Source organism: Scatophagus argus, chromosome 13 (genome assembly GCF_020382885.2).
Source record: "Scatophagus argus isolate fScaArg1 chromosome 13, fScaArg1.pri, whole genome shotgun sequence".
Taxonomy (NCBI): Eukaryota; Metazoa; Chordata; class Actinopteri; family Scatophagidae; genus Scatophagus; species Scatophagus argus.
Genome location: NC_058505.1, coordinates 18,288,555 through 18,312,909, shown reverse-complemented (window position 1 = coordinate 18,312,909; position 24,355 = coordinate 18,288,555). Strand labels below are relative to the sequence as shown.

The 24,355-nt window shown below is 41.2% G+C and overlaps 1 protein-coding gene across 5 annotated transcripts in view; it reads right to left on the bottom strand.

Moving 5' to 3' along the window:
* The window catches only part of LOC124069728 (cadherin-24), a 133,229-nt gene that overhangs the window by 29,793 nt on the left and 79,081 nt on the right, over positions 1-24,355 (bottom strand). For all 5 annotated transcript variants that reach the window (XM_046409132.1, XM_046409133.1, XM_046409134.1 and 2 more), the window contains one exon: positions 4,558-4,739. In XM_046409132.1, coding sequence (XP_046265088.1) covers positions 4,558-4,739 — 182 coding nt within the window. The remainder of the gene's footprint in view (positions 1-4,557; positions 4,740-24,355) is intronic.

The window sequence follows — 24,355 nt, the reverse complement described above, 5'->3', positions numbered from 1 at the left end:
TGACTGTTATTTTCTGCTCTGAAACTTCCAAAATTGCAACATTTTAGAAACTCTTCGTACATTTTTTGATGAGTTTTCAAAGGGTTTCATGGGCATTCAAGCTCGGTGCTTTTCTTCATATTCAAGTTATCTGAAAATCTAGAATTACTGCCTCATGGCTGCATGTCTCAATATGCACAGTTTACATCCATGGTTATTCAAAATCATATAATATATGGAGTGACTCATAGACAGCTTCCTAACATGGTGCAACAACACTCAGGTGAAGTGAATCATCAAAACCAAAGAGCTTGTGGTAGATTGCCATGCCTCAGTATGGATGTTGATACAAAGAAGCATAAGAAGAAGACATTATAAAATATGAAGGCTTCACACACAGCACGGTGGACACCCAGGATTATGTCACCAACTCACTATCTGAACAAGTGTGAAATATGGTCACCATGTGCCCTTCTGTTTCCCAGTTATGGTATTAAATAACTGACCTTTCGGATAGAAAATGGACGGACAGACAAAATCAAAACATAATGTCTCTGGTCACGGCGATCGCCGGAGCGGAGGCAGATTTAAACCCTGCCAAAGGTTGGAGATCGATGAGATGGGAAGTCACCATCTGTTTAACAGTATGACCAGATCAGTTGACTAATTAGTCAGTCATTTGTCTACTGAGTTTTAAGTCTCTCCAGTCTAAGTATTTGTTTAATGTTCCTTGGATGTTAGAACTTCATTGTGGAGGGCATAACCACACATTCTGAGGTGGCGCTGTACCCCTAAAACTGAGAAAGTGCCAATCTGTCACCCCTCTATACAGTGGGAAAGTATGTTAGATACGTCCCTCTGTCTGCTGTTATTTCCTGTTTATTTTCAATTGTTCTTTTTCTTTTATCAATTTTGTGTTCCGAAAACATAAGTGTGTGACGCCCACCAGTTATACACAGTTATACAGCAGTGCCCAGCACACACAACCAGGTTGGTTGATTTCGCATGTTGTTGCTATTAAAGTTTTCTTAAAAAACAAACAAACAAAAAATGCTCCAAATCAGATCCTCTAATCCACCGCACTCTGTCCTGCGCAGTGATGGCACTCCGATTAGTTTTTTTTAAATTTGGTCAGTCGGTTGAAGTGAACAAATGAAGGAAGCATTGTTACCTATAAAGCAGAGCAAGCAGCAATGACAGCCTGACCTATGAGAAACAGAGAACTAGATATGAGTGATGCATGGACCAGCTCCAGGTTCCTCTAAATCCTCATGCATGCATATGGAAGTTCAGCAGGTCATTTAACTTTTGAATCATATTCCCCCCAAAATGTGTAGCATCACTGGAACCAAGTGAGAGCGAAAGTATAGTGACAGAGACTCATTTGTACCGAGTCTTTTTTTTAATTACTTAACATAGCATATGTGTTTTATATACATATATTATCATATATTCATATTTAATGCATATTTTTGCACAGCTCATTTCATTTTCATTTAGAGAGAGAGAAAGAGGAAGGGAGAGGGAGAGAGAGGGGGAGAGAAAGAGAGGAGAGAGAGAGGGAGAGAGGGAAGAGAGATAGGGACAGAGAGAGAGAGAGCGAGAGAGAAGTCTAATGTAACTATATAATTCTCAGGTTTATCAGTGTATTAGTGATGCATAGATTAGAGTCACAGCAGTTAATCAGACATGCCAAGTAATAAAAAAAAAGCCTAAAATTCAGGTTAATAGCAGATGGGTTGCAGGTGTGTGAAATAAGTCACAAATGATTAACGACACGATCTGCAGTGATACCCTGCAGCAGAAACGATACCTGTTCCTCCCCATTAAGAGAGATGCTGTGTGCATTTACGTGCAAGGCACAGCACCTTCACATATTATGTAAATCTACCTACATGCTGACAGGATCGCCAAGGAATGCTAGCAATCTGTGTTCTTCTCCACATCCCAAACATCAATGACAACAAAAAAAATGACATGGAGACCTTGCGCTGCTCAATATAACTTAAAAGGCTGTATAGCCTACAAGGAGTGGTACAGAAGTGACCATGCAGGGGTGGTGAAAATCAGAGGAAATAATTTGCTTGGGAGGGTGGTGGGTGGATGATTTATGCGCACATGTGAACTGGGATTGACTCAGAGTCGATCTCTGCATCACCAAGGTGTAGAATCTGAACTCCAAAGCAGACTGTGACTCTGTGTTAATAGTAACAATCAGAGTGACAGCCGCATCACATTAACAAATCCTCTGTGCGCACTCATCACTCACTGAGAGAGATGTATTCCATTCTAAACATATTGTAAGCCATAACAACCTGACACGTTCATCTGCTGAAGCAGGAAAGTTTCTCTGTGCTCACTTGAAACATGTATAGAACAGCAGGATTTTATCACAACTAGTTTGAAAGCCATTTATGCAAGTGTGATGTGGAAACTGGAAACCTCCAGAAAACATTCAATCAGAATGGACATTTTATGAATTAGATATCTTGAGTTTAGTGGTTAAACAACAACAAGCAGCTCAGTATTTGAATATTCATAGATTCTGCATGTTCTAATGAGGGAGAAGTAGATGTCATTTCAAAGAATACTTTATTAAAGAAGCTTATTGAAGATCTTTATATGACCTAAAACATGCTTGACATGGCTCTTTAATAATTGCCTAATTGTTTAAGTCATTTATCAAGCAAAAACAGCACACACTGGCTATGTATGGAAAAAAATGAAATATATATATATACACAGAGAGAGAGACAGACAAATTGTCAGACAAATCTGGACGTGATCTAGGTATTTTATGTTTTTCTGACAAGCAAAACCAACAGTGCATTAGTCCATCCTTTCTGACTTCCCTACTTTTCCTGTTGCTCCAAGCCCATTTGTCCATCAGTGAAGATAAAAATGTCTCAAAACCATAAAAGGCTAAACAGTTTGTTTTAAAAAACTGGGGAAGAGCCACAGGTTTTAGCAAACATCACTCACAAAGGATTAAATAGTGTATTTGCCAGGGACTATTTTCAGCAGCGGATTTAGTGCTGCTAAAAAAAAAACCAAAAAACAAAACATATTATGCATTGTATTTATGGCAGCAGGACAGTGTGTGTGTGTGTGGGAATGAGTCAAAATAAGCTATAGCATGTGTGATAATGAAAGAATGTGTCACCCAGTGTGACAACTCATTTGTGCATTGTTTTTTAAATAATTCAATGGCACAGAGGAATAAGACATATCAGACTTTGGCAGTGCTTGTGAGTCAGATCAATTTATTGTTGGTTTTGCTCTTTTCTTGGCATTTGTTGACATTAAAAAATACAGAATAGTCTTATTCTTTAATGAAAACACAAAAGTCTCATCATACCCAGCGTACCCATGCATGTGCTATGGGTTCTGTATAAGCAGTCATGAATGCATACTCTACTTATATAACACTATATTTAGTGCATGTTACACAGGATGCTCTACAACCAGGCAAGCTATACTCTAATGACTGACAGCCCATGCATTAGGCTGACAGAATTACTGTAGAGAAACATTCAAACATTTGACTACAGTGTCTGCGACACCTCTGCAGGATTCATGACTTGAAAGCATCATATCTTAGACCTACTTCCCACACAGGAACCTACTCCGCATTAAGTCTACATTACATGTGAGCACAGAGGGTCGTCTCCTCACACAGACACGTATGTACTTCAACAAGCTACACTGGTAATGAGCGGGTGCCAGCACATCTCCCACCAGCGTGCACACACGTCTTCATAAGAGTGTGATTATAGGAGATGACAGGCAGCTCAGGGAATGACCATTTGAAATTGAAATCTTCTAGTATTACACTAAAGGGAACTATTATCCAGCTGATCTCGGGATGAAAAGGCAGGGTCTTATTGATATCTTTGCACATGCAAAAGCTCCACAGGGAAAACCTTTGCTGAGAGGCAGCAGTCAAAACACCCTCAAAGCTGGTCAAAACATTTTTGCTGCAAATTACGCTCAGCCCGTGCAAACATTTGCATCTGGATGCGTCATGCTTTGACTGAGCTTCATACGGGTGTTCCATTATGTTTGCACTAAACAGATGGAAATATTGATAAAAAGGGAAGTTGGTTTGCAGTGAATCAAGCAGGAAATTCATTTGTCAGAAACCCATCAAACACTCTCATCTGAAGGCAGTCAGATAAGCAGAAAAGGTGAGATGAATACAGATCGCCTGTTGCACATTGAAAAGCCTGCCGAGAGATGAAGCTTGTCAAACCTTACAGGCTGATACTGTGTCTTTGTATGTTTTCCAGGTAATTCCAGGTTAATGGGCTTAGGCAACATGTTGTTTTCTCTCTGTGCTTTGACTCATATACATAAACAAAACTCCTCTCTCAAAACCTGACCATATTGTCTGTGTCACCATCCCTCCTCCTCATCATCTGTTGACTCCTCTTCTGCCCTTCTTCCTGTTACCTTTACAAGCCTTTCCATGCATGTTCCCTCATTCCTTCATTCCTTCCCTCCCTCCCTTCCCTCATTCACCTGTATGATATTCAAACAACCCTTCTGTCCTCTTCCCATCTGTCATCATTCCCTCACCTTGTTGAGTGTGATGATTGCCTCTTGGTTCACCCCGGTGATGTTAAATGTGTCCCCGGACTCTCCCTCCAGGATGGTGTATTCCAGCTTGGCATTCTCACCGAGGTCGGCGTCAGTCGCTGAGATGCGCCCGATCTCAGCCCCCGGGATGGCCAGCTCAGAAACAGAGAAGGACCACATACCTGGAGGAGACACGTGATGACACATATTAGGGAAGTGGACTTTGTCACTTCATGTGCTGATACACTTCATTTGTCAGTTAAACTTTTCTTTTTGTCTTTTGACGTGCTTTCAAATTCCAGTTCCCCACCTGTGCTTAGCCAATATTTACAATATTTCATTCAGATAAGGCCAGCGTTTAATTTAACACAACTGAGAGGATGAGGGAGAGCGATAAAAGAAGACAAAGGCAGAGTCTGTGTTTTAATGCTCAGCATTGAGATGTTATTAAAAGCCAGGTAAAATACGGCCAGAAAATCTGCTGGGAAAAAAAACAAAAAAAAAACACCAACTAAATTAAAAGAAGCCAGGATTTAAAAAAAACAAAAAAAACAGAAGGAACAGAAGAGATAAAGCAAAAGCAAAGATTACAGGTTAAAAAAAAAGCTGCTTTGTCTCCCTCACAACATTTCAACTTGATGATATGAGCTAACTACTCATCACAAACAGCCACTTTTTAGTCTCTGAGTCGTCCATTCCTCCCTCCTGCTAACAAGAGTTACCCAAGATAAGAAGCTCTTTCATGTGTGCTGCTATCATGTTTGGGCCCAATAAAGCAGCACATTATTAGAGTCCTTCTGCTGGCTTTGCGCTTTATATTATACACAACACACACAGCACATTTCTCCTCTGATTCTCCTATCTGATGAAAACATGGAGCACCAGACACACCGAGGTACATCTGTGAACTCACATTTCTGCATTAAAATCACGGACATACATGCAAACATAAATTTAAATATCCAGCTGCCACTTTATTTCAACCTAACACACACACAACGGCTGCCAGCTGTACTGACAAGGGTAAGTATGGCAGGAAAGATAGAAAGTGAGCGAGGGGAAAAAGGTAAGACATCACTATTTGGCTCGCACACACATAACAGACAGGTTCATTCAAACACAGCTGTTATCAGCTCAGGTAAAGCTAAAGGAATCAGATAGAACTGCAAATGTGAGCGAGAACAACATCGTGCAAACACGTTGGGTTGACAGAATAAAAGATAGCCAGCACTTCAACAAGACAGTATCTGGGCCAACACACAGTCAGACACATTCTGTAAATCTGACGACATGACAGCGAGACAAGATGTGAGGTTATTTCACTTTGTGGATCAGGATTACAGATCATAAATCAAAGAGGCACCGGCAACCATCACTCAGGCTGTTTGACTTTTGTCTTTTTATGTCTGTCAAATTTGTAACAGGTCTGATAAATTAATTTTCTCTGATCTGTGGCTGTGTGGGTATGTTTTGGTTGAGTTTTGGTAAGCAATTAAAGTCAAAGCCATAGCTAAGTTTCAGAAACACCCCCAATAACATGCTAAAACCCCAAACACAGTCAGGAAATTCTTGACTATTTGGATTCACTATATTATAGTTCTTCAGTGAATAAAATAAAACATTTTCTCTGTAAATATTATTCCCCAGCATGAAAGTCCAAAAGCTGTCTCAGAGATTCCTCCACACTAAAACACTGGATTAAAAGTAAAAAAGTACTGGATAAAGATGAAGAAATACGTGGTAAGTTAACACGTAGAGGTAACACGTAAGGCAACATGTAGAATGTAAACTGTCGGTTGGAAACTGTAGTCTTCAACAACCCAACCCAACCTTTTGCTTAAGGCTTCTCTGCACAGGTGAATTTCAGTCAATGATGTCATAGAACAGACACACCTCAGTGTGGTCACTCCATGACCCAAAGCTTGTGATTACGCCTCAAGTCAGTTTTTCCTCTGTTTTACATGCATAACTGCAGCAAGAGTGGACACTGAGTGCTGCCAAAACACAGTTGACCTATTCTCACTACTGAGCATGAACACGTCCTGTGTAAATGCTGACAAGGCTGCTGCTCTGCTAACACACTGCTGTCATACACCACCTGTGCAGACAGGTTGTAAGAGGTTTTGCAGTTATACAACAACATCAAACTACTTGCATAAAGATTAAAAGGTAAATTACTTGTTGGAAAACCACTTTTTAGAATACTGCATGTGTACACATAGTTAAGTAGAACCTTTGAGTATTAGAATGTGTCTAGAGAAAATCTGCAGGAGACATCCGTGATTCGTTGGCTTCTCGTCTGGAAGCCACTTCCAGTTATCGACTCTGTTGTCTCGACAGAACATGGACTCTCCTTTTCTGGAGAAACTAAACACCACAGCAAATTTCCACTCACAAAGAAAGTGTCACCCTCTCAGTAAGAACATCCATCTGTGAGATAATCTATTTAGCAGTGTTTCAAACCAATCAGGATCAGATAAAAGAAATATATTTTTAGATTACATATTAAAACAGAACATGGCAGATAGAAAAAGAATCAGTAGCCCTGTCATTTCCACATCTCACAAACAGTTAACCAAAGTCACAGTCAAAATGTTATTACTGTTGTGGTACATTTGATGGGATTACAAATTTCTTCAGGAGGCAACCACAATGAACCAAAGAGTTTTACAATTCTCAGTAAGCCTCTCTTTATAATACAGTGGTTTCCCAGCTATGATCTCTGCATTCACCTGATTGGCTTCTATTATTGCTGTTTATTGTCTGAGCAGAAGTCTCTTCTGAAAAATACAATACAAATCAAATTTATTAGTACTTTATTAGTGTTTTCTTTCAGTGGCTGCTGCTGTAATGCCAAACAATTCTCAATGGTGATTATATAACAGCACAAATGATGGAAATTCACCACTGACATTCAAATGGGATTTGTTTTTCATAGTTAAAGTTAAATATGCTTAAGTGGTGAGCTGCTTGCTAGTGCCACAGCATTTTCTCTGCACACGTTCCAAACAGTAAGTGTGACAGAAGCATTAAGCTCACAGCCGGCCGTATGGCTCTAAATGGCCCCATTACAATACGCTGCTCTCCAGGCTACAACACCCCCCCCCACACACACACACACACACACACTCTTTTTGTTTAGCTCCAGGTGATCAACAACTTCTTCCTCCTCATCTTCCTCCTCTCCAGTTTCTTTTCTTCTAAAGGAGTGCTTCCCACTGCTTAATGTACAGGATATAATGGCTGGTTATAATGCACTTATCATAACTTACAGACTAATATCCTAATATCTAACTGAAAAGAAAAAGAAAAGGTCTAAGTGATTTAAGTTTATTAAAAAGTACAAAACATACCTCTCTCACACAGTGCTCTTCTTAATAAAGAAGAATTCATTACATATTATTTACCACTCTTTAAGTCCCAAAGAATAAGTTCTGAGAGTGCTAAGAAACAACAAATAGAATTCTTCAGTTGCATCAATCCACTCAAGTGAAAATCGTTTAGAGCCTGTAAGAGACAACTTTGCAGTTCTGTCTTGTTATTATTACATAGGTTTCCAAACTACAAATATGCAACTGCAAATACATTTTATAAGACTGTCTGAACTGTGTTTTACCAACATGGTGAAAGAACGTGCGGATTTCAGTGCAAAATCAAATCAGCAAAATGCTTGCTAACAACATATTTCAATTGTTTTTCCTACAATATTTGCATGCTAAATCATGCTCATGCATGATAAGCTTTTTATGGTTATGTTTAGGCAACCAAAGCACTTGAGGTTAAAGTTATCAAAAAAATAAATCACAGTCTTGGTTTGTTATGGAAAAAGCCAACAGTAGCTTTGAGCAGAAGGCAGGGCATGCTTAACTTTAAGCCTAAACAATGACCATTAAGTGCCTTTGCTGCCAAAGTCTAACTACACACAAGTCTCAGAATATAAACTCTGGTCTCTGCTGTCACAGTTTGCACAACTAACTTGTGGTTTATGCAATGCAACACTTCCTATACCAGAAGAAGTTCCTGGGGAACCTAATGCAGGCAGTAATTATGTTTCTGCCAAAACATAACTGGCAAATCAATTTATGAGTAGTTATTTCTAATTTCTAGGGGAAGGGTTGTTTCTTGTACAGTACTTCTTATCTAAACTTGCTTAAGATGGGAACAAATAATTATGTAGAAAAATAACCTAGAAATTGTGGATATGGGCTTACTTTTGGGTGCACCTACCCAGTTTATGTTTGTCTCTTTCCTATTTTAACAAGCAAGAGGGAGAATGCTAGCAGACCAGAGTCCTGACCTCACCCCCATCCAACACCTTCAGGATGAATACTATCTGTGAGCCTTATCAGAAACCACACATATATCCACAATCAGCCATGTTTTGTTTATTTGTTGTACTAAAACATTCTTGGGCCCAAAAACATTATCATATAAACGTAGTTCAGATTGCATGCTAAAACATGAAAGAGTATCCAATGTCACACAACAATCTCTTCAGTAAATATATTCCGCAGACAGAGTATGCTGATGCCCACGTTGCTCTGCAGGGGTCCACCCACCGAAAGGACAGCATGTGCCAGTGAATCAACGCTAAATGCCAGTTTATGTGGCGTGACCACCATGCCTACCATCTGGGACTGACACAGCACCAGAAGGCTGAGACCAAGACAACTCGAACATAAACAGGGATGTTGCTAATGAGACAGCAAATTAGGAAAGTTATTTACAAGTCAGACACTGCAGTTTCTATTGATCTGTGCTATTGTACGGGGAAGGAGGGCAATACACGCCTACGCCAACACAACAGTCCCTCATCATGGGCTCTCTCTCTCACAAACACACACGCATATACACACACAGACACACACACAAAGCGACAGAGTGAAGTGCTCTAGCCTCACACTCTCATAGACACTTGTCACATCTAGGGAGCGCCCACGAGGAGAGTGACAAAGGGGGTGTGATGCTGGCAAAGTAGGCTAGACCAAGTCATTATCAGCTTTCTGCTCACACAGGAGAGCAGCTGGCAACACAAGTCATACATCATTTCCACCTGTGATGGACTGGGAGGGAAAGAAAAAAAAGGGAGATCCAGCAGGGGAGAGGGGAGGCAGATAGGATAGTGAGAATGTGAGTGGCACAGAGAGATTCCCAACTCATTCTGCACATAAAGAACGTCAAAAAGCAGCACAGATCCCTGATAAAATGACACATCAGATGAAAATAGAGTGTGCCTGGGATCCGTCCTCTAGCTTTGTTCACACAGGTAAAGTCATTAGTGTGGGCTGTGAGGAAACAGCATGAGTGTGATGGTTCAATGTTTCATGTCTCACTAATATAGGTGCTCCCCAACCGAGTTGGCCATAATTGTGCCACGGGGAAAAGATCGAAAAGCCCTCCTGTGCTGCATTTGGACACTACTTCACAGAAAAGAAGACACTCTGAATCAGTTTGCGCTGGTTCTCCAAGACTGTTGTTACAAAAGAGTTCACTGAGGGACATGACAGTTGGCTGGAGACTGCCAGTTCTTGCAGGTGAGTAGTTGAATAGAGCCACGCTGTCATGGGGATTAGTTGGAAATAAAGTGAAATGACAGGCGGTAAGTGTTAATGAGGGAGAATGTAGTTTAATACAGGTTTAAAAGTGCAGAAAAAGAGCTGAAATTGACAAACTGTTGGATGGAAAGGGGAGGAGAACTCTGAAAGAAGGGGGAGCGACTGTAAAAGGACAGATAAATCTGAAATGAAAGATGAAACACGGGAGGGACAGAGAGGATGGGAAAAGAGGACTGCAGAGGGTGAGAACCCAGTGGGGAACCATCTTTTGAAGACAAGTGTGGTGTGGAGAGGAGAGGAGAGGAGGGGGGGGGGGGGAGAAGATGAGGAGAGGTGAGGAGAGGAGAGGAGAGGAGAGGAGAGGAGAGGAGGGGGGAAAGAGAGGAGAGGAGAGGAGAGGAGGGGGGGAAGAGAGGAGAGGAGAGGAGAGGAGAGGAGAGGAGAGAGAAGATGAGGAGAGGAGGGAAGAAGAGAGGAGAGGAGAGGAGAGGAGGAGAGAGAAGATGAGGAGAGGATGACAGGAGAGGAGAGGGGAGGTGAGGAGAGGAAGAAAGGAGAGAATTACAGGAGAGGAGGGGAGAGGAGGACAGGGGAGGAGAGGAGAGGAGGAGAGAGGAGGACAGGGGAGGAGAGGAGTGGAGAGGGGGGAAGAAAAGGAAATCAAAATTAGAGTATGTGACTATGCCACATCTTATCTGAAGCAGAAGCAGAGTGTTTCTAGTGATGGTGGCAGGAGGCGTCGAGTTAGGGGAGTCATTAAAAATATGTCTAGCTGGCTGAAGCGCAAGCATGGTTTTGAAAATAGCCTGAATAAAATCTGCATTCGTTTAGGGGGAGTCCATCACACAGGCACTCATACTCAAGAGGGCTTAAGGGAAAAGGCCAGAAACAGAAAGGAGGATCAAGGCAGGGGGGAGAGTGTGGTTTAGGCTTCATCACAGGGGATGAAGAGCTGGAGAAAGAGCAACATTTGCTGTCTAGGCAGAATTTTTATTCTTCTCAAGCCACTACAGGGTTAAATGAATCTACATGCAGTGAGAGTAAAAGTTCGGCTTATATCTTGGTGCTAATGGGGTTAATAATGAAACAGCGTGGATCTTTTCTGTCACAGACTTAAGGGCAAGCGGTATAAAACACCACATGTTGCTGTTTAAGTTGTCTAGCATGGAGAGATAGGCCATCAGCCATTACTGAGCTCCGTACTAATGCCATATGGAGTGGGATGAAAAGGCAGGGTATGCCTGGATGCATGTGTGTGTGTGTGTGTGTGTGTGTGTGTGTGTGTCCATTAGTCCATTAGTATGTGAATGCCCGTACTTGCATGCTGGCGTGGGCGCACCCAGGTACCTAAGTGCAAATAGTGCTGAACACTGTTCGCTACACCGCGTCCATAAATGAATGCCAGTCTTTTTAGGGCAGGTTAATGTAAAGCAGAAATGCACTAGTGACTTACATAATGGATATTTTTGCTTTTCACTTTAAATATTCTTGGAAGTCACACAGTGGCATGGTTGTGAACATGTGTGCACCCGCTCCAGCCTTTCCATGATATCAAGTGGCTAAAAGGCTTCATGTTGACTCACTCTGGAGAGCACTGACGAAAATGACAAAGTGGCGGGCTGGCTGGTAGGCTGAATGACTGACTGATGTGACTAAGAGAAGGGAAAGTACAGTTTGTGACTGGCTCAAACCAGTTAGACTCGCCGCTGACACCACCTGTGAGATATTGTGAGAGAAGAGAGAAATATACAGGGAGAGCTCAAGGGAAGGAAGAAAAAATGAGAGAAATATGACACGGAAGAAGGAGGAGTGTGAGTGAGGAGGAGAAAAAACAGAGAGAGAGCGAGCGAGAGAGAGAGAGAGATGTGACTGAGAGCAATGTTTCCAGCAGTGATTTTACTGTCTATTGAAGCAGAAAGCACTGAACTTTAGATGAAATATTAATACAGAGCAAAAGAAACAGAGGGATATAGAAAATAAAAGGATAAAAAGCGTGCTGGTATTAGCCACCTCCATTTTAATTAGTTCCTTCTTTCATTTCAATTCCTCCATCTCTCATTTAGGTTTGGAAGATGTAAAACTTAATTAGAGAATAACAATTATTCCAAATTATTGCATTTTACCTAATTGTTTAGGTTATCACCGTACTCTTTGCAACTACAATCGAGTATTAGAGCCACACGAAACGAATCAAAATGTTTTCCCTGAATTTGTCAGTGCTGAGCACATCCAGAGGTCGGGTTTAATTAACACACGGCATTGTCGCGGCCTGGAGGCAGGCTGCAGACTGGACATGGATTTGATCGAAATGAGAAATGTTTCCTCTTGAGACAAAACAGCATAAATTTGTAACCATATTGTGCTTTAAAAGGAGGTGGAGTCAGAAGAGAAGAACCGAAAAACATTCGATAATACCTGAAATGAATGGGGTTTTTGAGGCCAATTTTGTTTGTTGATTGATTAAGATATGATTAATGCATTCAGGCCCACATTTATGAGGCCCCTAAGAATCACTCCTAGGACACACAGTGAAAGTTATCCTAGGACAAAGAACACTTCTGATGATGATGGTGATGATGTGTGCCGTAGCTTTCTTTTCTGAGCTTTTGGGAATTTTAATGTGTATACTTTATGAGGACAGACAAGTGATCACCTGCAGGTAACTAATTCATCAAGGTTACAGCCAGTAGACGATTTGTTCGCTTCTAACAGCAGGGATGGACCCCTCACCCATCTAATGAATATCATAGATGCAGAAGCCAAGACAATCCTGTTTTTGCTGCACACGTTCCTGTCCATGTGAACTCACTTTTCTCTGAATTATTTCTCCTACTGTTGTCTCGTTTCTTCTCTCCTGTGTGTGTGGGTATGTCACAATGCTCATCAGAATGTAAGATTTGATTGGCTGAGCAGCATCTCGTCAGATGGTTTACATTTCATGCCAGTTATCAGTGACTTTTCTGTGCAGCTGCTGCCCTGATTAAAATATTTTTTAAAAATGTATTAAATTTGGACCTAGTGTGTGTCCAGTCAGGACAGCGCCTGGCCCAGACCACAGTTTGTTTCCACCCACAATGCCCACTGGTCATAGCTCCATCTCCATCATCTATCCCAGCTCACACCTACAGGCAACAGTCTCACCTGTAACATAACATGCATGTCTATGGACTGTAAGAGGACACCAGGAGCCCTCACAGGCACGGGAAGAAAAACTCCACACAGAAATGAAAAGATTCAACAACTAATAGTATAAATATCACAGTGACATTTACCAGTAAGCTACTTCACTATGTAAGCAAACACTGGCAAGTCACTCATGTGGCTTAAACAACAAAATGCCCAGCAATTTAAAACAGTAATTTAACTGAGCTGTGTCTTCATTGTCTTACAGCGCCTACATTAGAGCCATATCTCTCCTGTACTGTGCAGTATTACTCAGTAATTATACCTCTGCACTATACCTCCTGTTATGTACCCTAACAGGTGGTCCTTGCAAAGTAGTTATTTCTGTAATGTCACACAGTGTTGAAAAGCATATCTCCTAAATATAAATCCTAAATATAACTGAAAATTCAAGATCAGAAAATGTATTAATATTTGCAACACGCTATCTTCATTTAAATATTCCTGCTTCTACTGAGCGTGCCTGAATGTCTCTGTCTCAGGGCCATCTCCTGGCAGCGCCTAACAGATCAGGACACTTACAGAGATCAGCTGAGACCGAAGTCATTTCCTAAGCTGAGAAAGGTGATGAAATGCTTTTACGCCCAGTTCCTAAAGCATCAGTTAAGACTTTTTTCTTACTCTGAGACACCTGATAAGTACAAGTCCACCTTCATGATGAATTAGAGAAGAGAAGAGAAGAGAAGGTGATTTGTGGAGCTCAGAGAATGAGATTTATGACAGTAGAAGCACGACTGAAATTACATTAATCTGATCATAATAAAATAGTCACTATAATACATTATAATACATTCTACATTGTAGTGATAGTTCTTCAGATAACTTAAATGGACTGGGGGGTGCTTCTAATGCAATTATACATCTTACAGTAACAGCTGATAATGGTGGCGGGTGTTGATGATACTATGAATATAAATGTACAGATTATGATGTGAATAAATATGTTATTTGCATTAATATAGAAAAATATATGATAAGTAGTTTATGTGTAACTGATTACTTTTTGAATCTAGCCTTCCACTCTCCTCCGTTTAGCATATTTTATGCAAAGCAGCGTGCTCTGCATTCATGCACTGTAGCAAAATGAGCCTGGTGAGAACTGAACCCATAATTGCAAGTGCAGCAGTTACAACGTGCTAAACCACATGGGAGCCTTCGTACAGTTCTGGAAAAACTGTGACAGTGCAGGTGCACAGCTTTGACAATGTTAGCGGAGGGAAAAACACTACTTACAGACATTTTTATTTGAAGGCAGAATATAAAAGTTTTGGGTTTTTTTTTTTTGCTGAAATGAAACAGCAAATACATCCTGCTTATTTGTAACCTGCTTAAAACAGCTGGAAGCCAGAGATTCCCGCACGGCCCTGCAGGGTCCATCTTGGCATTATATCTGTCTCTCTCTGCACCACCCAAACTAAAAAATGATCACCTGTTTACTCAATATGTTGAGGTGCGCTCATGATTTATAAGAATGCCGTAAACTTTGGGAGAAGCGCTCGGTTTGGCCTTGCCACCCTTTATGTATAAGGGATGAGAGTGCAGAGCTGAGGCAATTCATTTTGCACCCCTTCGGCAAAGCAGTTTACCCACAGCCGCATTTCTGACAGAGATCGTATAGAGGATTGAGCTACTAAGCATATCTCTGGGAAGATGATGTGCTGGCCTTCTTCCAGCTGTGCTTTGAGGAGCCCAGAGAGAACAGGGTCAGGAGTGCAGAGAGGGCAGGAGGAGGTGGCAAAGACCTTAGGGAATATGTTCAGTTGGCTGCTCAGGGATCCTCAGAGGGTTAGGTAGTGATTGAACATGTTCAGCTGAGTGGACATCAGTGTACTTCCTCAGTGGCGGGGATAAGGGATTTTAAGAGACTTTTTAGAGTGTTCTTCTTTGCCCAACTTCTTTCCAAGGATCCATTTTGATGGGTTTGAGTTTGAAACAGGATTTGCAGTCGTGTATACCAACACGAGAGGCAGGCTAACTGAAAGAAAAACACCCAAACACACACTGATGTGAGACAGCTAGCAATGGCCCGCCACACCCCGTTGAGGATGTGCCGCTCACAGTCCAGCGACTCCATTCATCAAGCTAGACAGAGAGAAAAAGAGCACGAGAGAGGGAAGGAAGAGTGCAGAAGTAAACAGAGACTGAGAGGTGAAAGGGAACGTAGCAAGACAACAGCAGAAGGATTGAGTGCTCGGGGACGACAGCAGGTAAAGGTAGGTGAGCACAAAACAGACAGGAAGCGAGGAGAGAGTGATGGAAGGAAGGGAAGGAGAGAAAGGTTTAGACGCTGCCGGGAGGGTTCCCATTAACATGGAAATCATTTCCTTCTCTCCGGCTCTCCATGGCTCACTGATGGCTCGGCAAAAAGAGAATGGCTTTAGCTCCTATTATTCTGCGTGAGGGGGCACACTGCCAGGTCAGATGAAAAAGTAACACACAAAAATAAATAAATAATTGTCAAGACAGTCTCTTTGCACCCTGTCTCCCTGCCGTTGTGTGTTCTCTATGAGCAAAGGACCCAGCATTGCCTGAGAAAATGTGATGGATTAACCTAATTTCCACAGAAGCCCGAGCTTATACACTGGGAAAAGAAAAAGAAACAGGGACACAAATGGCCCTGTTTGTGTTTAATGAAGTTTTAAATTTCCCTGTTTTTCCTCTGTGATGGCAGGGAAAGTTGTGAGAATGGAAATTATGTGAGTGTGGAGAATTTAAGACCCTCTTGGGTTTCCATAAGGCTGGATTGCCAGCGTGTAGGTCTACTGGAAACCTTGTGTTGTATATGGCGATTACTGTGCAATGAATCTCCTCACAGGCTCTTTTGGCTGCACGGGACTGTAGAAAGAAAAGCTCATCAGGGGAAGCTCTGTCTGAGGATTCCTCACAGGAGTCACCAATTTGATGTGGCTCTAATGTCAGTGTAGAGCCTCATTTGTTTGTGCATGTACATGTGCAGAGGAACAAGAGAGAGCGAGAGAGGGAAAAGAACATAAAGCCACTACCCACGAAGGCTGGTTGACCCTGCTACTTCAACACTCTGCAACCATTTTGACACACGCGCACACACACACACACACACACACATAATGAAGACAGTTACTGGGCTGCAACAGTATTCATACCCACGCAGGATAAAAGCCTAAAGGAATCTACCCAAGCAGAGCTCTATACTGTGCCACCATTGACTCCAGGGCAAAACCACTGAAATGGCAGGCCTAATTGTGCGGCGTGATATGAGGGAACCATTTCAGGAAAGGTTTTTCATGCCTCAGCGCTTTGTCCCACCCCTGAGCTGGCCGCATATACAGATTTTGCATACGCACTTTATGTACGAATGTATGTGTTACTGTGAAAGCGTGCACGCGTAAAGTCTTCGAGGATGTCTTTGAGCATACAGAATCAGCCACAGATGTCAATAATAAATCACATATAGTACAGCCAGCCGTACACTTGTCCCTTTCATGTTCAATACAGAAATACGTCTGCATACAGAAACAGAAACAGACACGTGTCTGCATCGTAGCCTCTGAACACTGAAAACCTGCTTCAATCCATTTCCAAGCATCTCTTCAGCTCTGTGTGAGATGAAGTGATTTTCAGCTAGTCTGATTATCACTGTCGCCATAAAGCCATTAGCTTTACTCTTCTCCTTTCTTTCTCTATCCCTCCATCCCGTCGTCTCCCTCCTCCCTCCTTCACGCTTTGGTGAACTTGCCCCCAGGACTTGCTTTCATGCATTCTAAAGAGTGCCGGCTCAATGTCTTTATCCTGCCGGTCCAAACAATGGGAGACGTAAGCGCGTGGGTGGTGATCATTGGACAGGACGACAGGATGTGGGCAGCCGTGTTGGACGGGATTGGCCTACGAGCGTGTCCCTTAACTCTGATGAGGCCATTACTAGTCCTCAAATGCACATTAGTCATGCCATTTAACTAAATTCATTATCGATGCCCTATTGAAGGGGACACAAGCTATTTTCGATATGCATTAGTTTATACTGAATGTGATGCGGCTGCTAAATAGGAGACAATGTAAAATGATGCAGGCTGAAGCCAACACTGGTGGCTGTGTTGACTATATAAGCAATATTATTCCTCTTATCAGTTTTCTGCGTTGTCTAAGTGTGCCATTATTATAAAGAAAGAACTGTGAAAGCATAAAAAAGGCAACTTACAGTACAGCTTACTTCTCTTATGTTCTATTAACATTATTTTAAGCATTAATATTGCACAACCCATTATTAATAATATAAGAACAGTATTTGAAGAAACGATGGCCAGTGTTAACCCCAGGAATGGAAGCGATTGCTTGGCAGTGAACACAAACGTTTATTAACAATAGCCACAGTAGTTTATGCCGAGATTGTGTAAGTAGATGGTTTGACAAGTGGGATTTATCAGCACACACACTGTCTGCCACACTGACTAAAAATGATTGTGTGCTGAGGGTGCTGGAATAGGAACAGATGGGAGAGAGTGTGATAAGGGACACGAGGGTACAGCGTGTGTGAGGAGCACACGCTGACAGAGTGGGAGGCAGGACTCTGCATGTGTGTGTGTGTGTGTGTAGGGATAAAGTACGTGTGTCTCTGGGCCTGACAGGAGATGACAAAGTCTGTCACCTCTCTGTCTCCCTGTCTCCTCACCTCTGATTGATCATTCAAGTGTGCATGAATGTGTGTGTGTGTGTGTGTGTGCGTGGGTGTGTGTGTTTGTGACCCAAACGCATGTGTATGTATCAGAGGTAAAACACATAAAGGAAGACTCCAACAGATGCAGAAGAAACCTGCACCACAGATGAAGAAAACACACATGGCTAAGTCATAATGTCACTCTGTGAGTACTCTTACTCCCACTCATCCCTCGCTCTTGTCTGTACTCCTCTTCTCCTTTTCCTTCTTTTTCTTTACATCTCATTCTCACTAAAGGGTATAATACCCCGATTATCCCTTCTGCCTTCCTCCATTTCACTCACTCCCCCGCTCCCTTTCTTGTACGTTTGTCTCCTCGTCTCCTCTCTATGGTTGCTTCTATGTTCTCCGAGCCTCTTCTCACCCACTCCATCTGCGCTACTTCCATTGTCTCACTTTTCTGGCAACTTTATTGTACCTTTCTTAAGAGACTCCACCGTTCTCCTTTTCTTTTTCAGGAAAAAAATATACACACAACGCAGACACACGGAGAGAGCAAGACTTACATTCACTTCCACACAATTTCTCTTTCCATCTCCTCCCATTCACATACTCTGTTACAGTCTCATTCTCCAGGGAAATGAATTAGTAATATTTATGATGAAGCCTTCTCTGAGTTACTTCCTCTATCTCTCCCCCTCTCTCTGTTTCATCTCCCTGGAGTATAAAATGATACTGATCTTATCGGTGCTACCTATGTAGTCATCTGTCAGCCCATCTATCTTTCCATCCATCAAACTGCTGGAGAGTGATGGCTCCCTTAACATTTTATGTGACACCATTGGCAAGCCAAGGTTGTTTGGAAATCACATAAAAATGGGAACTGGCACCTGCGTCTCCGTCTGTGGACTTGTCACCGAGCAGAGTTGTAGCTATTCAAACAGCAAAAGAACCAAAGTTTTCCGAGCACACGAGTTATAAGTCTGCAGACGTGCCTGGGAAAATCAGCGTGCATAGTTAAACTATAATATGTGTCGCCCCGAGTGTCACAAGGCAACAAATTATTGCTTTGCCTTTTGACAGCCTACAGATTCATTTGCACTTCATAATGGAAGTACAGTTGGTGTGCAGATCTGAGGGATTGGGCCAGATCCCATATCAAATGTTGACATTTCACTCAGAAGAAGCATAGGAAGAGTGACATTTCACTTTGTGATATACCATGCAGAAGAATGTGTTTATGAATCACCTGTCAAAAGTTTCTAATTTAGAGAATTTAAGTCAAGTCTTATACATAAAGTGAAATATTTGAAAGGGGTGTGTTTTTTATACTTCCCTTAATGCTGTTAGAGCATTGAATCTAAAAATTCAGGATTCTTTTTCTAATAGTCATATTATGTGTTAATCTATTAAATAGCTGAGATTTCTGCATAAAATGAAACCAGCAGGTGGATCACTGAGTAGTGCAGAAGTGACTGTATACTAAAGAACTTGATATACTAAATGGCACGATTAGAATAGCCTGCAGAAATGTGGAAAAAGTACTTCAGGTTCACATTTCAAGAACTTCAATCAATGTAATTCAAGCACAAAAATGCAATAAACTTCAAGGACAATTTGTGTATTTTATGTTTAAGGATGTGGTAAGATTCAAATGCTTCTTGAAGAGGTGACCAACAACAACTTCATTTTTATGCTTTAAACTTCTTTCTCAGTCTTGACCTTGGAAACCTAGTATTGATTTGATAATGGTTACGTTCAATGAAGTGCTTTTTCTAAAGCATGGGCATTACGACCGGATGAAGTTTGTTCTGTTGCCGTGGAGACAGATTTTCATTGTCACCTGTTTGACAACGAAGACAACAACGCTCACAATCCCAAGCTACATACTGTGTGTTTAATACATTGTGATGTCTTGCAAAATCCGTAGGGGTAAAAGGTTTGGAATAAACTGAAATAAAAACAAGCTATACACAAGCTATACATAACTCAATCTGAACTACGTATTTATATCAATACCCCTGACATATTAATAAAAATTGGTCCCTTCTAATATTGACAGCAGGGTTGAGGACTCTGTGCTTATCCTAGGTAAATCAACTGTCTCAGGGAATAATGATAATCTTAACAATTGTGCTTGTGTTTATGATATGGCACATTGTTTTTCTGATATTTTTGCAATATTGGAAATCTTCTCACACATCAGGAAGAACTGGGTCATGTTTATTTTTTTGCTTTTGAGATGTGAAAAGTGTGTGTTTCCACCTTTGTTTCTTTTTTTGTTTGAGCTGTCTGGTATGTTGTTGCCTCAGGTGTCAATGTAGAAATTGCTTAAACTTCAAGAACATATTTGTATTTAATTTGGGTACTGTAAGAGGTGAGAAAAATATGGTAGAAAAAAGTGCTGCGCCGTCTTTGCAGCATTTCTTTATATGATATTTAACTGAAGATAAAATTAGAGTGACAACTGAAAATCTAACTTTTAATTAAATAATGTCAGTATTGTTCACGCATCTCAGTTAGACACATGCACACACACACAGAATCTTGTTTCCATCACTTCTGGGGACATCGCATAGACTTCCATTCATTTTCACCACCTAACCGTAACAATAAACATTACTTGCCTAATCCTAGGTCTTACCTTAACCTAATCCTAACCTCAGCCTCACTTTAACGCAAGTCTTCACCCTAATATTTAATGATTTACATTGTGGGGACTTGCATAAGTAAGGTGGGTCCTCACAATGTGACTGTAACAGATTTGTGCCCCCACAACTATAGGAATATGCATCCACACACATACCCATGTCTCTAAAATAACCTACTTTCCAGAGTGGTTAGAACAAAAAAGTTGTTCTTTGTATTAAATTAAGTGGTCATCTTATTTTTAGGTACACTGCCAGCCAATTCTCCAGCCTCTATTTCAATTTATCCCTTAGAGAATTCAGCTGTGGAGTACACACAGCCATAAATTATTCAGCTACAGTAAACATGGAAAAACATGTCTGAATAAATGACTACATGGAAACAAGGGTATGAAATTTCACATCAGCCCAACAGCAACACTACGGCCCTAGTACAAAGCAATATGATGTTGTGAAAGTCCCACCATCTTAATTTCCCTATGGATTACCGGAGGAGTATAAACTCATCTACTATGCCTATCCTGAAGCTTTGTAACAGGAAGTTGATCATTCGAGATGCGATTTGATACCCAGCACCCTTGTTTACTCTCAGACAATTAGCTAACCATGTATTCCACACCACACTGCAATAGTTAAGAGCTTAATCAGGCAAGGGGTTGCTGTGGAATGAGACAGTAACAGAAACTCCCCTTTAGCACAATTTTTACATCTGTCTGCCTTGTTATCAGTTTCAGGGAAACTGTGAGACACAAAAATGTATCTTTTCACAGTCTGACATGTTCTCGTGAAAAACAATGCCCAGAGAGAAATGTGTACTCCAGTATTAATGTGAATACAACAGGAAAATATCAGTCCAGTGATATTTCTGGGATAAAGACTTCAAATAATCTTTAAATAATTTTCAGCAAGATACTAAAAATGATTACTTTGTGTGTCTAAATATTTGTCACCTTAAAATGTTCAAAAAGAGCCGCTTATTTGACAGATGAAATAAAATTAAAGCTTTTATTGCACCAACAAATTCAGAGCTAAAACATAAAAAAAAATGTATTTCTGTCCAAATACATTTGGAGCACAGCGTATGCCATTTGATAATGAGACCCAAAGGAAAGTGTGGTTAGAGTTTTACGTTTGCCAAAGAAGCATCTGAAAATATCCTGCATCATTTAACAAAAGAAAAAAAAGTACAGTAGCCTACTTTCCCTCTGCTGTACTCCCTCCTCCTCCTCCTCCTCCTACAGGCGTAAGAAATCCCATGACAGCATTCCAAACCGTACACACAACAAGCCCACTTAGTTCCTGGAATCATGTTTTGGATAGGGAGAATTCTAGGGTGCTGTGAAAAGACAAGCCCAAAAAGCAGGACCCATTCTTGTTAAGGCCATAATACACAGTAATATACCTGGTGTGTACGCTCCATTGTAATCCTCTCCCTCTGGTAAGTGGCACAAAGAATAAGCAGGGTTGACCTTGGGAGACGCTGGGGCCGGATTTGAGGGTGTCTTTTTAAAAGCCTGGGTGTGTAATTGAGTAGAGCGGCAGGGTGGCTGGCTTTGATGGTGTTCACGCAAGCAAAAGGGAGCATGAGTGTGACAGAGAACACACAGGGAAAAAAAGGCAAGCAGAGGATATACAGACACATACACAAATAAATACACACACACACACACAAACATAAAGGAACTCCAGGCGCAGACTGCCCATTCATTCAATCTAGCATATACATGACCAGCAGCAGGACCAGTAGAAGCAACAGCCTGGAGGTTTGGTAGACTGTGAGGTTTCAGAGCAGCCTTTGGCTCCTCATCACCCAGACAGACCAGAATGAGCCTCCAAGAAGCCCTCCAGTCCTCAGTGCAGCCAGCTCCAAAACGACAGTTTTGATGGGGGTTCAAGTCAACCAACAAACCTCCCACCCCAGGACATCATTAGTTCAATTCTGGCATGAAAGCCAGTCGTTTATTGGACTGGAAAACTTCAAGGCTTTCAGATTGAGCTCCTGACAGCTATTACTTCAAATCTAACATGTCAGTTTGGAGTTTTTCTTTATTACAATATAGATGAGAACAGATTCATTCACAACTGAAAAATTCAGTTTTTATAAGAGCATTTCATTTTTAAAGACTTTTTAAGCTCCAAGGTTTTTGAAATTTACATAATCGACAGTCTCAACAAGCTGTAGGAGGTGAAAGTTTTGATTGCCTACAGTTGATTTGGCCTGCTAGAATGTTGCCAACATATTTATTCAGCTGATTATCATGAATTCTGAGTTAGCCAAACAACTAGAAGAAGCTCTTGATTGTCTGGTTAATACAGTATGTCAGATAATATGTGTGTTGATGATTGTACAATCGATTTTTAAGGGAAGCGGCATGAGATAAAGACACTGTGTGAGGTGAAAGAGAAATGTGCGTGTCGACATTCTAAAATCAACTGGAAGTTAGTTAATGCAGTTTGTCTGCTGATTTGGCTCACTTATCAACACAGTCAGCAGTTGGAGCTGCAGTAGCTTCTGTGACACAGCTCATAGAGGCTATTATGGTAGGCTACTTTAAAACCCTAGTGTCCAATTGGCACAATTTGTGTCATGATTCATACTCCCTCTTGGAGTTATAACTCAGTTAAATGTGCACACACAGACCATATTCACATAATTTTAGATTGAATGTGATTTACACTTTCTGATGATATCATTATCTCCATCTGTATCCACCATAAATAAATGTCTATAAATCCACTTGGGAGTCACAAAAAAAGATGCTCCTTGCATCTCCAGAACTTGCCTGACGACCATTATGTTTTAAAGGTTTTAGAGTCTTCAGTATCAAAGTGAAGTGAAGTAATTGTCCATGATACTTCCATTGGTTGCAAACACTAACTGCATTATTCTCTGATCACAAGTCTCACAATCAGCTATAAAACCCATCATATCACCATAAAAACAGACAATAACAATCATGACGAACAAACTAAAATTACTGCCTTGCAATTGTATGCCTCCACTGAGCAGTAAAGTTGCAGTTTACATCCATGTCCGTCCAGACTCATATAGTGACCGAACTGTCACATAGTGAGAGAGAGATGAACTTTATTGATCCCACAGTGGGGAAATTCACTTGTCATGGCAGCTCACAAGAACAGAATAGAGTGCAAAAATGCAAAAGTGTGCAAAACAGTTCCAAGAGACAGTAGAAAATACTAAAAAGCAGAGAAGAAGGGGCAGAGCTGCCAGAACGTCCTGCTGCTTTGGGTGCAGGTGGACATTTGTGCCATATTTGAATTCCATTGATTTGTTGCTGAAATATTGCTGTAACAACAATGGGACAGACAGTCCAAAAACACAATACCTTTGGCAATGGCTATGGCCAGCATGAAGGCATAAAAACCAGTAAAACACAATATGTTTAGCTTTGAAAGCTTCATGAGCTGTTCCAACCTACAAAGCTTATTTTTAAGGTGGTCACCCTCCTTACTATTTTAATGACACAGAGTATCCCTGCATGAACAGACCTTTTCATAGTAACCCATAGCGGCAGACAGAGATGTGACAGAAGCTTTAAAACTTAGCTCATATCATTCATATTAAGCTGACCATTTTTAAAGGTCTGAGTCTGGACCTCTGGGAGATGTGGAGCAATCTGTGAGGTTAATTTCAGTGTTGGCTTGTGCAGGTGTGAACACTATTATTAGGGGTCATCAGTCAGATGTCACAGATTTATCAACATCGCTTAGTTTAGTGAATTCTACTCTATGATAAAAACCATATCCATACAGCGTTAATG